Source organism: Oncorhynchus tshawytscha, linkage group LG05 (assembly GCF_018296145.1).
Source record: "Oncorhynchus tshawytscha isolate Ot180627B linkage group LG05, Otsh_v2.0, whole genome shotgun sequence".
Lineage (NCBI taxonomy): Eukaryota > Metazoa > Chordata > Actinopteri > Salmoniformes > Salmonidae > Oncorhynchus > Oncorhynchus tshawytscha.
The window spans coordinates 90,168,072-90,185,733 of record NC_056433.1 but is presented as its reverse complement, the minus strand read 5'-3'; the positions used below and the strand labels follow the sequence as shown (position 1 = coordinate 90,185,733).

Genomic DNA, 17,662 nt, shown 5'->3' with positions numbered 1-17,662 from the left:
GTTACAGGTCTGTGAGAGCCAGACATCTTGCTTGTTTGTAGGTGACCAAATACTTATTTTCCACCATAATTTGTAAATAAATTCATTAAAAATCCTACAATGTGATTTTCTGGATTTTTCCCCCTCATTTTGTCTGTCATAGTTGAAGTGTACCTATGATGAAAATTACAGGCCTCTCTCATCTTTTTAAGTGGGAGAACTTGCACAATTGGTGGCTGACTAAATACTTTTTTGCCCCACTGTATATGCAGATGATACAGTCTTAAACTCAGCTGGCCCCTCTACCAGATTCATCCACTCTCTTATCCATTCATATGCAGTCTTATACTCAGCTGGCCCCTCTACCAGATTCATCCACTCTCTTATCCATTCATATGCAGTCTTATACTCAGCTGGCCCCTCTACCAGATTCATCCACTCTCTTATCCATTCATATGCAGTCTTATACTCAGCTGGCCCCTCTACCAGATTCATCCACTCTCTTATCCATTCATATGCAGTCTTATACTCAGCTGGCCCCTCTACCAGATTCATCCACTCTCTTATCCATTCATATGCAGTCTTATACTCAGCTGGCCCCTCTACCAGATTCATCCACTCTCTTATCCATTCATATGCAGTCTTATACTCAGCTGGCCCCTCTACCAGATTCATCCACTCTCTTATCCATTCATATGCAGTCTTATACTCAGCTGGCCCCTCTACCAGATTCATCCACTCTCTTATCCATTCATATGCAGTCTTATACTCAGCTGGCCCCTCTACCAGATTCATCCACTCTCTTATCCATTCATATGCAGTCTTATACTCAGCTGGCCCCTCTACCAGATTCATCCACTCTCTTATCCATTCATATGCAGTCTTATACTCAGCTGGCCCTCTACCAGATTCATCCACTCTCTTATCCATTCATATGCAGTCTTAAACTCAGCTGGCCCCTCTACCAGATTCATCCACTCTCTTATCCATTCATATGCAGTCTTAAACTCAGCTGGCCCCTCTACCAGATTCATCCACTCTCTTATCCATTCATATGCAGTCTTATACTCAGCTGGCCCCTCTACCAGATTCATCCACTCTCTTATCCATTCATATGCAGTCTTATACTCAGCTGGCCCCTCTACCAGATTCATCCACTCTCTTATCCATTCATATGCAGTCTTAAACTCAGCTGGCCCCTCTACCAGATTCATCCACTCTCTTATCCATTCATATGCAGTCTTATACTCAGCTGGCCCCTCTACCAGATTCATCCACTCTCTTACATCAACAACATAGCTCAGATAGTAGGAAGCTCTCTCATCCACTCTCTTATCCATTCATATGCAGTCTTATACTCAGCTGGCCCCTCTACCAGATTCATCCACTCTCTTATCCATTCATATGCAGTCTTATACTCAGCTGGCCCCTCTACCAGATTCATCCACTCTCTTATCCATTCATATGCAGTCTTAAACTCAGCTGGCCCCTCTACCAGATTCATCCACTCTCTTATCCATTCATATGCAGTCTTATACTCAGCTGGCCCCTCTACCAGATTCATCCACTCTCTTATCCATTCATATGCAGTCTTAAACTCAGCTGGCCCCTCTACCAGATTCATCCACTCTCTTATCCATTCATATGCAGTCTTAAACTCAGCTGGCCCCTCTACCAGATTCATCCACTCTCTTATCCATTCATATGCAGTCTTATACTCAGCTGGCCCCTCTACCAGATTCATCCACTCTCTTATCCATTCATATGCAGTCTTATACTCAGCTGGCCCCTCTACCAGATTCATCCACTCTCTTATCCATTCATATGCAGTCTTAAACTCAGCTGGCCCCTCTACCAGATTCATCCATCTCTTATCCATTCATATGCAGTCTTATACTCAGCTGGCCCCTCTACCAGATTCATCCACTCTCTTACATCAACAACATAGCTCAGATAGTAGGAAGCTCTCTCATCCACTCTCTTATCCATTCATATGCAGTCTTATACTCAGCTGGCCCCTCTACCAGATTCATCCACTCTCTTATCCATTCATATGCAGTCTTATACTCAGCTGGCCCCTCTACCAGATTCATCCACTCTCTTATCCATTCATATGCAGTCTTATACTCAGCTGGCCCCTCTACCAGATTCATCCACTCTCTTATCCATTCATATGCAGTCTTAAACTCAGCTGGCCCCTCCCTGGATTTTGTATTAAACGCTCTACAACAAAGCTTTCTTAGTGTCCAACAAGCTTTCTCTGCCCTTAACCCTGTTCTGAACACCTACAAAACAAAGGTCATGTGGTTTGGGAAGAAGAATGCCCCTCTCCCCACAGGTGTGATTACTACCTCTGAGTTAGTCACGTCATACAAGAACTTGGGAGTATGGCTAGACGGTGCACTGTCCTTCTCTCAGCACATATCAAAGCTGCAGGCTAAAGTTAAATCTAGACCTGGTTTCCTCTATCGTAATCGCTCCTCTTTCACCCCAGCTGCCAAACTAACCCTGATTCAGATGGCCATCCTACCCATGCTACATAATTTATAGATCGGCAGGTAAGGGTGCACTCGAGCGGCTAGATGTTCTTTACCATTCTGCCATCAGATTTGCCACCAATGCTCCTTATAGGACACATCAGTGCACTCTATACTCTTCTGTAAACTGGTCATCTCTCTATACCCGTCACAAGACCCACTGGTTGATGCTTATTTATAAAACCGTCTTAGGCCTCACTCCCCCTTATCTGAGATATCTACTGCAGCCCTCATCCTCCACATACAACACCTGTTCTGCCAGTCACATTCTGTTAAAGGTCCCCAAAGTACACACACCCCTGGGCCGCTCGTCTTTTCAGTTCGCTGCAGCTAGCGACTGGAACGAGCTGCAACTAACACTTAAACTGGACAGTTTTATCTCAATCTCTTCATTCAAAGACTCCGTCATGGACACACTGACACTTGTGACTGATTTGTGTGATGTATTGTTGACTCTACCTTCTTGCCCTTTGTGCTGTTGTCTGTGCTCAATAATGCTTGTACCATGTTTTGTGCTGCTACCATGTCATGTTGTGTTGCTACCATGTTGTTGTTATGTTGCCGCCATGTTATGTTGTCATCTTAGGTCTCTCTTCATGTAGTGTTGTGCTGTCTCTCTTGTTGTGATGAGTGTTTTGTCCAATATTTTTATTTTATTTATTTTTAATCCCAGTCCCCCGTCCCCGCAGGAGGCCGTTTGCCTTTTCCTAGGCCATCATTGTAAATAACAATTTGTTCTTAACGGACTTGCCTAGTTACAAAAATGTATATCAGTCTGACAGCATAGAACATGGCTAGCTAACTAGCTGAAGACATATTTAGCCAGCTAGCTGGTTACAGCAATGCTACTTAGTTAGGCAGCTAATGTTAGCCAGCAAGCTATTTGGTTAAATAAACAAAGAGTACACAACTGTTTACCAAAGGAGATGTTAGGGTTAGTAAATGAGTAGGAAGGATACACGGGGTGTTAGGGTTAGTAAAGGAGTAGAACAGATACATGGGGGTGTTAGGGTTAGTAAAGGAGAAGAAAGGATACATGGAGGTGTGTTAGTAAAGGAGTAGAAAGGATACATGGGGGTGTCAGGGTTAGTAAAGGAGTAGAAAAGATACATGAGGTTGTTAGGGTTAGTAAAGGAGTAGAACAAATACACTGGGGTGTTAGGGTTAGTAAAGGAGTAGACAGGATACATGGAAGTGTGGTAGGGTTTTTGGGGGTCTGTTAGGGTTTTAAAAGGAGTAGAAAGGATACATGGAGGCGTGTTAGGGTTTGTAAAGGAGAAGAAAGGATACATTAAGGTGTGATAGGGTTAGTAAAGGAGTAGAAAGGATACATGGAGGTGTGTTAGGGTTTGTAAAGGAGTAGAAAGGATACATGGAGGTATTAGGGTTAGTAAAGGAGTAGAAAGGATACATGGAGGTATTAGGGTTAGTAAAGGAGTAGAAAGGATACATGGAGGTATTAGGGTTAGTAAAGGAGTAGAAAGGATACATGGAGGTGTGTTAGTAAAGGAGTAGAAAGGATACATGGGGGTGTTAGGGTTAGTAAATGAGTAGAAAGGATGCATGGGGTTGTGTTAGTAAAGGAGTAGAACGAATACATGGAGGTGTGTTAGTAAAGAAAGGATACATGGAGGTGTGTTAGTAAAGGAGTAGAGAAAGGATACATGGGGGTGTGTTAGGGTTAGAAAGGATACAAAGGATACATGGGGTGTGTTAGGGTTAGTAAAGGAAAGGATACATGGAGGTGTGTTAGTAAAGGATACATGGGGTGTGTTAGTAAAGGAGTAGAAGGATACATGGAGGTGTTTGTTAGTAAAGGAGGTAGAAAGGATACATGGAGGTGTGTTAGTAAAGGAGTAGAAAGGATACATGGAGGTGTGTTAGTAAAGGAGTAGAAAGGATACATGGGGGTGTTAAAGGAGTAGAAAGGATACATGGAGTGTGTTAGGGTTAGTAAAGTAAAGGAGAAAGAAAGGATACATGGAGGTGTGTTAGTAGTAGAAAGGATACATGGGGTTGTGTTAGTAAAGGAGTAGAAAGGATACATGGAGGTGTGTGTTAGTAAAGGAGTAGAAAGGATACATGGAGGTGTGTTAGTAAAGGAGTAGAAAGGATACATGGAGGTGTGTTAGGGTTTGTAATGGAGGTGGAGAAGAAAAGGATACATGGAGGTGTGTTAGTAAAGGAGTAGAAAGGATACATGGGGTTGTGTTAGTAAAGGATACATGGAGGTGTGTTAGGGTTTGTAAAGAAAAAGGATACATGGAGGTGTGTTAGGGTTTGGAGGTAAAAAGGAGAAGAAAGGATACATGGAGGTGTGTTAGTAAAGGAGTAGAAAGGATACATGGAGGTGTGTTAGTAAAGGAGTAGAAAGAATACATGGAGGTGTGTTAGTAAAGGAGTAGAACGAATACATGGAGGTGTGTTAGTAAAGGAGTAGAAAGGATACATGGGGTTGTTAGGGTTAGTAAATGAGTAGAAAGGATACATGGGGTTGTGTTAGTAAAGGAGTAGAAAGGATACATGGAGGTGTGTTAGTAAAGGAGTAGAAAGGATACATGGAGGTGTGTTAGGGTTTGTAAAGGAGAAGAAAGGATACATGGAGGTGTGTTAGTAAAGGAGTAGAAAGGATACATGGGGTTGTGTTAGTAAAGGAGTAGAAAGGATACATGGAGGTGTGTTAGGGTTTGTAAAGGAGAAAAGGATACATGGAGGTGTGTTAGTAAAGGAGTAGAAAGGATACATGGATGGAGGTGTGTTAGTAAAGGAGAAAGGATAGAAAGGATACATGGGGTTGTGTTAGTAAAGGAGTAGAAAGGATACATGGAGGTGTGTTAGGGTTTGGAGGTAAAGGAGTAGAAAGGATACATGGGGTTGTTAGTAAAGGAGTAGAAAGGATACATGGGGTTGTGTTAGTAAAGGAGTAGAAAGGATACATGGAGGTGTGTTAGTAAAGGAGTAGAAAGAATACATGGAGGTGTGTTAGTAAAGGAGTAGAACGAATACATGGAGGTGTGTTAGTAAAGGAGTAGACAGGATACATGGGGGTGTTAGGGTTAGTAAAGGAGTAGAAAGGATACATGGGGTTGTGTTAGTAAAGGAGTAGAAAGGATACATGATTTGATTTGATTTGATTTGAAGGTGTGTTAAGGTTTGTAAAGGAGAAGAAAGGATACATGGGGTTGTGTTAGTAAAGGAGTAGAAAGGATACATGGGGTTGTGTTAGTAAAGGAGTAGAAAGGATACATGGAGGTGTGTTAGTAAAGGAGTAGAAAGGATACATGGAGGTGTGTTAGGGTTTGTAAAGGAGAAGAAAGGATACATGGAGGTGTGTTAGTAAAGGAGTAGAAAGGATACATGGGGTTGTGTTAGTAAAGGAGTAGAAAGGATACATGGAGGTGTGTTAGGGTTTGTAAAGGAGTAGAAAGGATACATGGGGTTGTTAGTAAAGGAGTAGAAAGGATACATGGGGTTGTGTTAGTAAAGGAGTAGAAAGGATACATGGAGGTGTGTTAGTAAAGGAGTAGAAAGGATACATGGAGTGTTAGGGTTAGTAAAGGAGTAGAAAGGATACATGGGGTTGTGTTAGTAAAGGAGTAGAAAGGATACATGGAGGTGTGTTAGTAAAGGAGTAGAAAGGATACATGGAGGTGTGTTAGTAAAGGAGTAGAAAGGATACATGGAGGTGTGTACCCCTCTGGAGGCCAGGTGTTTTCTGATGAGTCTCTCTGTTCCATACCAGTTAAACCCTCTGGTGGAGTGGCCGATACGGGGGAGGTGGACGCTAGCTAGGGGAGAGGAGAGAGGTGTATGAGAGGGAAATAAGGAGACAAATGAAATCTTTTGTGACTCAAATCAACATCTTTAGTGATGTGTACAGCAGAGTAAATGGTCTCTTACTCCAACTACACATAGACAGACAGAGAGAGACAGACAGACAGACAAAGACAGACAGACTACCCTTGTTAGTCTTGGCGACCCTGTAGATTTTCTGGAGTCCTTCTTCCAGAGCAGAGAGATGGATCCCTGACAGGCTGTTGTCTCTGGCTCTCTGCTGGGCCACTATCAGGGCCACCTGAGGACAGACAGACACATCAGAACAACTTTGGGACGGACGGACGGACAGACACATCAGAACAACCTGGGGACGGACGGACGGACAGAACACATCACATCAGGGTCATCTGAGAACAGGAGGGAGGGAACAAATCACTCATTATACAAATCAGGTACATCATCATCATAATTACACAGGTATCTTAATTATGTCAGAGCAGAGTGTCCTGACTTTTTGACGCATGTGATTACCTTTGGGCACACACAGGAACATACAGCGCCTACAGAAAGCATTCATACCCCTTGACTTATTTCACATCTTGCTGTGTTACCGCCTGAATTCAAATTGATTAAACAGATTTTTTTTCTACACAATACCCCATAATGACCAAGTCAAAACATGTTTTTAGATTTCTTTTGATAATCATTGAAAATTAAATACAGAAATATATCATTTAGAGATGTATCCACACCCCTGACTCAATACTTTGTAGAAGCACCTTTGGCAGCGATTACAGCTGTGAGTCTTTCTGGGTAAGTTTCTAGAACTTTCCACACCTGGATTGTGCAACATTTGCACATTGTTATTTTCTATCTCTGTCAAATTGGTTGTTGATCATTGTTATCTTCAGGTCTTGTCATAGATTTTCAACCAGATTTAAGTCAAAACTGTAACTGCCACTGATGAATATTCACCGTCTTCATGGTAAGCATCTCCAGTGTAGATTTGGCCTTGTGTTTTAGGTTATTGTCCTGATGAAAGGTGAAGCCATCGCCCAGTGTCTGGTGGAAAGCAGACTGAACCAGGTTTTCCTTTTTGCCTGTGCTTAGCTCCATTCCATTTCTTTTCTATCCTGAAAAACTCACTAGCCCTTAAAGATAACAAGCATACCCATAACAGTGTGCTTGAAAATATGGAGAGAGGTACTCAGTAATGTGTTGTATTGGATTTGCCCCAAACATAACACTTTGTATTCAGGACAAAAAGTGAATTGCGTTGCAATATTTTTACATTATTACTTTAGTCCCTTGTTGCAAACAGGGTACATGTTTTGGAGTATTAGTATTCTGTACATGCTTCGTTCTTTTCACTCTCAATTAGTTTAGTATTGTGGAGTAACTACAATGTTGTTGATCCCTCCTCAGTTCTCTCCTATCACAACCATTAAACTCTAACTGTTTTAAAGTCACCATTGGCCTCATGGTGAGCAGTTTCCTTCTTCTCCGGCAACTGAGTTAGGAAGGACGCCTGTATCTTTGTAGTGGCTGGGTGTATTGATACACAATCCAAAGTATAACTAATAACTTCACCATGATCAAAGGGATATTCAATGACTGCTTTTTTTTTTACCATCTACCAATAGGTGCTTTTCTTTGCGAGGAGTTGGAAAACCTCCCTGGTCTTTGTTGTTGAATCTGTGTTTGAAATTCCCTGCTGGACTGAGGGACCTTACAGATAATTGTATCTGTGGGGTACAGAGATGAGGGACCTAACAGATAATTGTATGTGTGGGGTACAGAGATGAGGGACCTAACAGATAATTGTATCTGTGGGGTACAGAGATGAGGGACCTAACAGATAATTGTATGTGTGGGGTACAGGGATGAGGGACCTAACAGATAATTGTATGTGTGGGGTACAGGGATGAGGGACCTAACAGATAATTGTATCTGTGGGGTCAGAGATGAGGGACCTTACAGATAATTGTATGTGTGGAGATGAGGGACAGAGATGAGGGACCTTACAGATAATTGTATGTGTGGGGGTAGAGAGATGAGGGACCTATGTGTGGGGTAGAGAGATGAGGGACCTTACAGATAATTGTATGTGTGGAGTACAGAGATGAATTGATAATTGTATGTGTGGAGTACAGAGATGAGGGACCTTACAGATAATTGTATGTGTGGGGGTACAGAGATGAGGGACCTTGATAATTGTATGTGTGGGGTAGAGAGATGAGGGACCTACAGATAATTGAGATGAGATGAGGGACCGTACAGATAATTGTATGTGTGGGGTAGAGAGATGAGGGACCTTACAGATAATTGTATGTGTGGGGTACAGAGATGAGGGACCTTACAGATAATTGTATCTGTGGGGTACAGAGATGAGGTAGTCATTCAAAAATATTGTTAAACCCCATTAGTGCACACAGAGTGAGTCCATGACACTTATTATGGTAAGCACATTTTTACTCCTGAAAATGTTTAGGCTTGCCATAACAAAGGGGTTTAATACTACTTATTGACTTAACAATTCAGCTACACATTTTTATTAATTAGTAAAAATGTGAAAAAACACAATTCCACTTTTACATTATGGGGTATTGTGTTTAGGAGAGTGACAAAATCTGAATTTATCCCATTTTATATGCAAGCTGTAACACAACAAAATGTGGAAAAAGTCAAGTGGTGTGAATACTTTCTGAAGGTTCTATAGCTTTAACACTCTGAGAAGATGTTAGGGCATAGACACGTACTGTGTGTTGAGAGGGTGTGTGTGTGTGTGCTTATGTAACAGGTGGGATCTGAACCCACCTGAACATCAACCATTAGACCTAGAGGAAATTTCCTCATGAGGGTGACACAGACAGGTCTACGTCATCTCTGCTACACTTACCTGGTCTTGGCCATCCAGTCTGGACTGTTTATCATCAACAGGAAACAGCAACACAGATCCCAGCTCCAAGTCTGAAACAGAAATAACTCTGATTTACTGGTGTGTGATGGCAGGACAGCACAGGTAGTACAGTTACAACTAGGTCTAAGGCACTGGAGGCCATTAGATTAGACATTAGAACCAGGGCTGATGTAGAGCCAGTAGACAGAGACATCGAGAACATTTTTCCTGAGTGTTATTGAGGGAATTAAGAAGCAAAATGTGGTTTTCCATCAAAATGAGAATTACTGTGAGCTAATAAAGGAGATTGCATATGTTGCAAGATAAAATATGATTTTCCATTGATGATGTCGATTTAACCCGTTTGACTGCTATCGACTGGCATGTACAGTACATAGCTATAGATATATCCTGATTGGCATGTACAGTACATAGCTATAGATATATCCTGATTGGCATGTACAGTACATAGCTATAGATATATCCTGATTGGCATGTACAGTACATAGCTATAGATATATCCTGATTGGCATGTACAGTACATAGCTATAGATATATCCTGATTGGCATGTACCGTCGTGGCCAAAAGTTTTGAGAATGACACAAATTTTAATTTCCACAAAGTTTGCTGCTTCAGTGCCTTTAGATATTTTTGTCAGATGTTACAATGGAATACTGAAGTATAATTTCAAGCATTTCATAAGTGTCAAAGGCTTTTATTGACAATTACATGAAGTTGATGCAGTGTCAATATTTGCAGTGTTGACCCTTCTTTTTCAAAACCTCTGCAATCCGCCCTGGCATGCTGTCAATTAACTTCTGGGCCACATCCTGACTGATGGCCGCCCATTCTTGCATAATCAATGCTTGGAGTTTGTCAGAATTTATGGGTTTTCGTTTGTCCACCCGCCCTCAATGGGATTAAGGTCTGGGGAGTTTCCTGGCCATGGACCCAAAATATCGATGTTTTGTTCTCCGAGCCACTTAGTTATCACTTTTGCCCAATGGCAAGGTGCTCCATCATGCTGGAAAAGGCATTGTTCGTCACCAAACTGTTCCTGGATGTTTGGGAGAAGTTGCTCTCGGAGGATGTGTTGGTACCATTCTATATTCATGGCTGTGCTCTTAGGCAAATTGTGAGTGAGTCCACTCCCTTGGCTGAGAAGCAACCCCACATATGAATGGTCTCAGGATGCTTTACTGTTGGCATGACACAGGACTTGATGGTAGCGCTCACCTTGTTTTCTCCGGACAAGCTTTTTTCCGGATGCCCCAAACAATCAGAGAAAATGACTTTACCCCAGTCCTCAACAGTCCAATCCCTGTGCCTTTTGCAGAATATCAGTCTGTCCCTGATGTTTTTCCTGGAGAGAAGTGGCTTCTTTGCTGTCCTTCTTGACACTAGGCCATCCTCCAAAAGTCTTCTTCACAACAGTCCTGAAGCCTTCTTCACAACAAGTGAACCGCTCTCCTTGAAGTTCTTGATGACCTGATAAATGGTTGATTTAGGTGCAATCTTACTGGCACCAATATCCTTGCCTGTGAAGCCCTTTTTGTGCAAAGTAATGATGACGGCACGTGTTTCCTTGCAGGTAACCATGGTTGACAGAGGAAGAACAATCATTCCAAGCACTGCCCTCCTTTTGAAGCTTCCAGTCTGTTATTCAAACTCAATCAGCATGACAGAGTGATCTCCAGCCTTGTCCTCCTCAACACTCACACCTGTGTTAACGAGAGAATCACTGACATGATGTCAGCTGGTCCTTTTGTGGCAGGGCTGAAATGCAGTGGAAATGTTTTTGGGGGATTCAGTTCATTTGCATGGCAAAGAGGGACTTTGCAATTCATCTGATCACTCTTCATAACATTCTGGAGTATATGCAAATTGCCATCATACAAACTGAGGCATCAGACTTTGTGAAAATTAATATTTGTGTCATTCTCAAAACTTTTGGCCACGACTGTGCTGAATCATAAGTAAGGCTCAGGTTTTTGCAGACGCAAGGATGTTACGGCTGTTCAGAATGATATGATACAAGGTTATGATTAATAAGTTGACTGTTTATAGATGTGAAAAGGTAAAGACCGTATAGAGTTTAATTCAGGAGATGGTAACTCTTTAAAGAACCTCTCTCGTGGTGCCCCAGATCCTAATGAGTTAATTGTTACATGATGAATTTAACAATTAAACATATTTAGTTAATTAGATAAATAACAGTCCTCAGATTAATGTTAAAGTCAAGTCACAACATTAATGGGGCGGCAGGGTAGCCTAGTGGTTAGAGCATTGGACTAGTAACCGAAAGGTTGCAAGATCGAATCCCCGAGCTGACAAGGTACAAATCCATCGTTCTGCCCCTGAACAAGACATTTAACCCACTGTTCCTAGGTCACCGTCATTGAAAATAAGAATTTGATCTTAACTGACTTGCCTACTAGTTAAATAAATGTAAACATTTGATAAATAACAGTCCTCAGACTGTCCTCACGACAACATATTTATTGTATCAAATGGGGGCTACATTAGCCCACAAAAGCATAGACAATTATATTTGATGGCCAACCGATGTAAATGTATCATTCTCCACATTAATATAAGTTCCATTGTGGACCTTTCCCCGATAACAGAAGTATACGAGGGACATCCAAAGCAGCACTCGACACAACTGAGCCGTGACTTGATACGGTTTTCCAGAAGCAAAGTCCATATTAGAATGGAGTTGAAACCACCTCTTCTGAGCAAATGTATCTAACGCGCTCTCGTGTGCCTCGTCCATTTAAATGCTTTTCCAGTGCGTTTGCCCGCCGCATCAGTTCTAGCACGTTAATATTATTTTCTTTATTTTTTTTATTTTTTATTTTACTCCCCTTTTTCTCCCCAATTTCGTGGTATCCAATTGTTAGTAGCTACTATCTTGTCTCATCGCTACAACTCCCGTACGGGCTCGGGAGAGACGAAGGTTGAACCCAGAGCCTCTGGTGGCACAGCCCTTAACCACTGCGCCACCCGGGAGGCCCACGTTAATATTCTTTACGGAAAAAGGGTTTGTGACCCTGGACGATGTGAGCTCACCTTTCATCTTTCCAGCCAGCTCATATTGTTTACATGGTGCATCTGACCTGTTCTCCAATGCTGTGAAGAGACCACCTCTACCCCACCGGCCAGAGTCATCTACAAGATGCCAGGGCATAAACACAGACATTGACGTTTTCAATACAATGTTTTCATGTTTGTATGCGCTCTCTTTCTTTGCTGTAAGCAATGTAATAACCAAAATGAATGTTTTAATATCAGAATGATTCCATACCAACACAGTGCACTATGATGGCATCTTCCTGGTTGGCGTAGGGGTGTGTGACATCGCCCAACACGTAACTAATAGCAGAGTGTTCTGAATCTGTAGAGGTCACACTGAGGTCATCAGCCTCCTCCTCCTCCTCGCTCTCCACAGAGGGTAAACACAGGGACCTGTACCCACTGGACTCCCACCATGCCATCCTGCAACACAAACGCCTCATTATACCAGAACCAGAACTAGGGTCTATGTTGCAGGTGTCTATCCCACGATCAGGGTCATATTCATTAATGCACACTGTTGCAAACCATAGCAACATATTTTGTAACAGAAACAAGTTTTCTTATTTGAAAATGTTAGTTAGTCCCTCCCTGTTTCAGTCAGTTTTCTGCAGTTTGGTTTCTTGTGAAAATGACTTTGTTCTTACTTCTTCCTGTGTTTGTTCTCCTGTAGTCTCCTCCTCTTGTCCTCCTGTACTCTGGCCCTCTTAGCTGCAGCCTCCTCCCTCTCTTTCAGGTCAGTCTCAGTCAAGGCCTTCCTCTTCCTCATGGGGGCCAACAGGGGCCCGGACAGACACACCTGAGGGGCCACTGAACATCAGCCAAGAGACATAGGTTGTCCCCCAAATTACACGCTATTCCCTATATAGTACACTACTTTAGACCAGGGCCCATAGGACTCTGTTGAAAAGTAGTGCACTACTTTAGACCAAGACCCATAGGACTCTGTTGAAAAGTAGTGCACTACTTTAGACCAAGGCCCATAGGACTCTGTTGAAAAGTAGTGCACAATATAGGGAATAGTGTGCCTTGGGCCCATAGGATGGTCTAAAGTGGTGCACTTTATAGGGAGTAAGCTGCCATTTGGAAGACAAACTATAACTTGAGCCAACAGACAGACAGTATACAGTACATGGCTTAGCCAATCACAGACAATTGACAATGCATAGTCTGCCCAATTTCAACAACATAGCCTCTGCGTCTGTCTGTCTAACATTACACTCCAACAACATACCCAGTCTGTCTGTCTGTCTGTCTGTCTGTCTGTCTGTCTGTCTAACATTACACTCCAACAACATACCCAGTCTGTCTGTCTGTCTGTCTGTCTAACATTACACTCCAACAACATACCCAGTCTGTCTGTCTGTCTGTCTAACATTACACTCCAACAACATACCCAGTCTGTCTGTCTCTGTCTGTCTGTCTGTCTGTCTGTCTAACATTACACTCCAACAACATACCCAGTCTGTCTGTCTGTCTGTCTAACATTACACTCCAACAACATACCCAGTCTGTCTGTCTGTCTTACACTCCAACAACATCAGTCTGTCTGTCTGTCTGTCTTACACTCTACCCAGTCTGTCATTACACTCCAACAACATACCCAGTCTGTCTGTCTGTCTGTCTGTCTAACATTACACTCCAACAACATACCCAGTCTGTCTGTCTGTCTGTCTGTCTAACATTACACTCCAACAACATACCCAGTCTGTCTGTCTGTCTGTCTAACTTACACTGTCTGTCTGTCTGTCTAACATTACACTCCAACAACATACCCAGTCTCTGTCTGTCTGTCTGTCTAACATTACACTCCAACAACATACCCAGTCTGTCTGTCTGTCTGTCTAACATTACACTCCAACAACATACCCAGTCTGTCTGTCTGTCTGTCTGTCTAACATTACACTCCAACAACATACACAGTCTGTCTGTCTGTCTGTCTAACATTACACTCCAACAACATACCCAGTCTGTCTGTCTGTCTGTCTGTCTAACATTACACTCCAACAACATACCCAGTCTGTCTCTGTCTGTCTGTCTAACATTACACTCCAACAACATACCCAGTCTGTCTCTGTCTGTCTGTCTAACATTACACTCCAACAACATACCCAGTCTGTCTGTCTGTCTGTCTGTCTGTCTGTCTGTCTGTCTAACATTACACTCCAACAACATACCCAGTCTGTCTGTCTGTCTGTCTGTTACACTCCAACATTACACTCCAACAACATACCCAGTCTGTCTCTGTCTGTCTGTCTAACATTACACTCCAACAACATACCCAGTCTGTCTGTCTGTCTGTCTAACATTACACTCCAACAACATCCCAGTCTGTCTGTCTGTCTGTCTAACATTACACTCCAACAACATACAGTCTGTCTGTCTGTCTGTCTGTCTGTCTGTCTGTCTGTCTGTCTGTCTAACATTACACTCCAACAACATACCCAGTCTGTCTGTCTGTCTGTCTAACATTACACTGTCTGTCTGTCTGTCTGTCATGTCACTCCAAACAACTGTCTGTCTGTCTGTCTGTCTGTCTGTCTGTCTGTCTAACATTACACTCCAACAACATACCCAGTCTGTCTGTCTGTCTGTCTGTCTGTCTGTCTAACATTACACTCCAACAACATACCCAGTCTGTCTGTCTGTCTGTCTGTCTAACATTACACTCCAACAACATACCCAGTCTGTCTGTCTGTCTGTCTGTCTAACATTACACTCCAACAACATACCCAGTCTGTCTGTCTGTCTGTCTAACATTACACTCCAACAACATACCCAGTCTGTCTGTCTGTCTGTCTAACATTACACTCCAACAACATACCCAGTCTGTCTGTCTGTCTGTCTGTCTGTCTAACATTACACTCCAACAACATACCCAGTCTGTCTGTCTGTCTGTCTGTCTAACATTACACTCCAACAACATACCCAGTCTGTCTGTCTCTGTCTAACATTACACTCCAACAACATACCCAGTCTGTCTGTCTGTCTGTCTGTCTGTCTCTGTCTGTCTGTCTGTCTAACATTACACTCCAACAACATACCCAGTCTGTCTGTCTGTCTGTCTGTCTAACATTACACTCCAACAACATACCCAGTCTGTCTGTCTGTCTGTCTGTCTAACATTACACTCCAACAACATACCCAGTCTGTCTGTCTGTCTGTCTAACATTACACAGTCTGTCTGTCTGTCTGTCTGTCTAACATTACACTCCAACAACATACCCAGTCTGTCTGTCTGTCTGTCTGTCTGTCTGTCTGTTACACTCCAACAACATCCCAGTCTGTCTGTCTGTCTGTCTGTCTGTCTAACATTACACTCCAACAACATACCCAGTCTGTCTGTCTGTCTGTCTAACATTACACTCCAACAACATACCCAGTCTGTCTGTCTGTCTGTCTGTCTGTCTAACATTACACTCCAACAACATACCCAGTCTGTCTGTCTGTCTGTCTAACATTACACTCTGTCTGTCTGTCTGTCTAACATCTACTAACATTACACTCCAACAACATACCCAGTCTGTCTGTCTGTCTGTCTGTCTGTCTAACATTACACTCCAACAACATACCCAACTGTCTGTCTAACATTACACTCCAACATACCCAGTCTGTCTGTCTCTGTCTGTCTGTCTAACATTACACTAACAACATACCCAGTCTGTCTGTCTGTCTGTCTAACATTACACTCCAACAACATACCCAGTCTGTCTGTCTAACTCCAACAACATACCCAGTCTGTCTAACATTACACTCCAACAACATACCCAGTCTGTCTAACATGTCTGTCTAACATTACACTCCAACAACATACCCAGTCTGTCTAACATTACACTCCAACAACATACCCAGTCTGTCTAACATTACACTCCAACAACATACCCAGTCTGTCTAACATTACACTCTGTCAACATGTCTGTCTAACATTACACTCCAACAACATACCCAGTCTGTCTGTCTTCACTCCAACAACATACCCAGTCTGTCTGTCTGTCTAACATTACACTCCAACAACATACCCAGTCTGTCTGTCTGTCTGTCTGTCTGTCTAACATTACACTCCAACAACATACACAGTCTGTCTGTCTGTCTAACATTACACTCCAACAACATACACAGTCTGTCTCTGTCTGTCTGTCTAACATTACACTCCAACAACATACCCAGTCTGTCTGTCTGTCTGTCTGTCTGTCTGTCTGTCTGTCTGTCTGTCTGTCTGTCTGTCTGTCTGTCTGTCTGTCTGTCTGTCTGTCTGTCTGTCTGTCTGTCTAACATTACACTCCAACAACATACCCAGTCTGTCTGTCTGTCTGTCTAACATTACACTCCAACAACATACCCAGTCTGCCTGTCTGTCTAACATTACACTCCAACAACATACCCAGTCTGTCTGTCTGTCTGTCTAACATTACACTCCAACAACATACCCTGTCTGTCTGTCTGTCTGTCTAACATTACACTCCAACAACATACCCAGTCTGTCTGTCTGTCTGTCTAACATTACACTCCAACAACATACCCAGACTGTCTGTCTGTCTGTCTAACATTACACTCCAACAACATACCCAGTCTGTCTAACATTACACTCCAACAACATACCCAGTCTGTCTAACATTACACTCCAACAACATACCCAGTCTGTCTAACATTACACTCCAACAACATACCCAGTCTGTCTAACATTACACTCCAACAACATACCCAGTCTGTCTAACATTACACTCCAACAACATACCCAGTCTGTCTAACATTACACTCCAACAACATACCCAGTCTGTCTAACATTACACTCCAACAACATACCCAGTCTGTCTGTCTAACAGTGCTACTAGTGAAAGGTGTAGAATAAAGATGTCCTATTTCTATGTTTGTGAGTAATGATGTTAGTCAGTAGCCCACCATCACACTAGTCTAGTAGAGTAGAGGTGAGGAGACGGTCACAGAGTCTTACTTCATCGTTGTGTCGTGTCGCTCGTCTCTCTCCTCCTCCTGCCTCTTCCTCCAGGAGACGACTGAAGGTCCTCTGGTCCTCAGAGCTCACCTCCCGGGAGTAATCCCTCCCTTCAAAGTAGTACATGTGGTCTGGACAGGGAGAGAGACAGGGACATGGAGATGGACAGGAAGAGAGACAGGGACAGAGAGAGGGAGAGAGGGACAGGGACAAAAAGAGGGACAGTGAGAGAGAGGGAGACAGGGGGAGAGAGAGGGAGACAGGGGGAGAGAGAGGAGACAGGGGGAGAGAGAGGGAGACAGGGGGAGAGAGAGAGAGAGAGACAGGGAGAGAGAGAGGGAGACAGGGAGAGAGAGAGGGAGACAGGGAGAGAGAGAGGGAGACAGGGAGAGAGAGAGGGAGACAGGGAGAGAGAGAGGGAGACAGGGAGAGAGAGAGGGAGA

General features: G+C 43.0%; 1 protein-coding gene across 3 annotated transcripts in view; it reads right to left on the bottom strand.

The window, feature by feature from the left end:
• chd1l (chromodomain helicase DNA binding protein 1-like) overlaps positions 1–17,662 on the bottom strand; it is a 58,549-nt gene that overhangs the window by 6,754 nt on the left and 34,133 nt on the right. The window contains exons 16-22 of one of the 3 annotated variants that reach the window (XM_042322677.1): positions 17,220–17,350; positions 12,916–13,067; positions 12,501–12,691; positions 12,266–12,364; positions 9,193–9,263; positions 6,477–6,591; positions 6,196–6,304 (exon numbers count right to left, since the gene is read on the bottom strand). In XM_042322677.1, the coding sequence (XP_042178611.1) occupies positions 6,196–6,304; positions 6,477–6,591; positions 9,193–9,263; positions 12,266–12,364; positions 12,501–12,691; positions 12,916–13,067; positions 17,220–17,350 (868 nt within the window). Of the gene's footprint in view, positions 1–5,701; positions 6,305–6,476; positions 6,592–9,192; positions 9,264–12,265; positions 12,365–12,500; positions 12,692–12,915; positions 13,068–17,219; positions 17,351–17,662 lie in introns of those variants that run through there. The other 2 variants (XM_042322679.1, XM_042322678.1) reach the window with 2 other exon arrangements.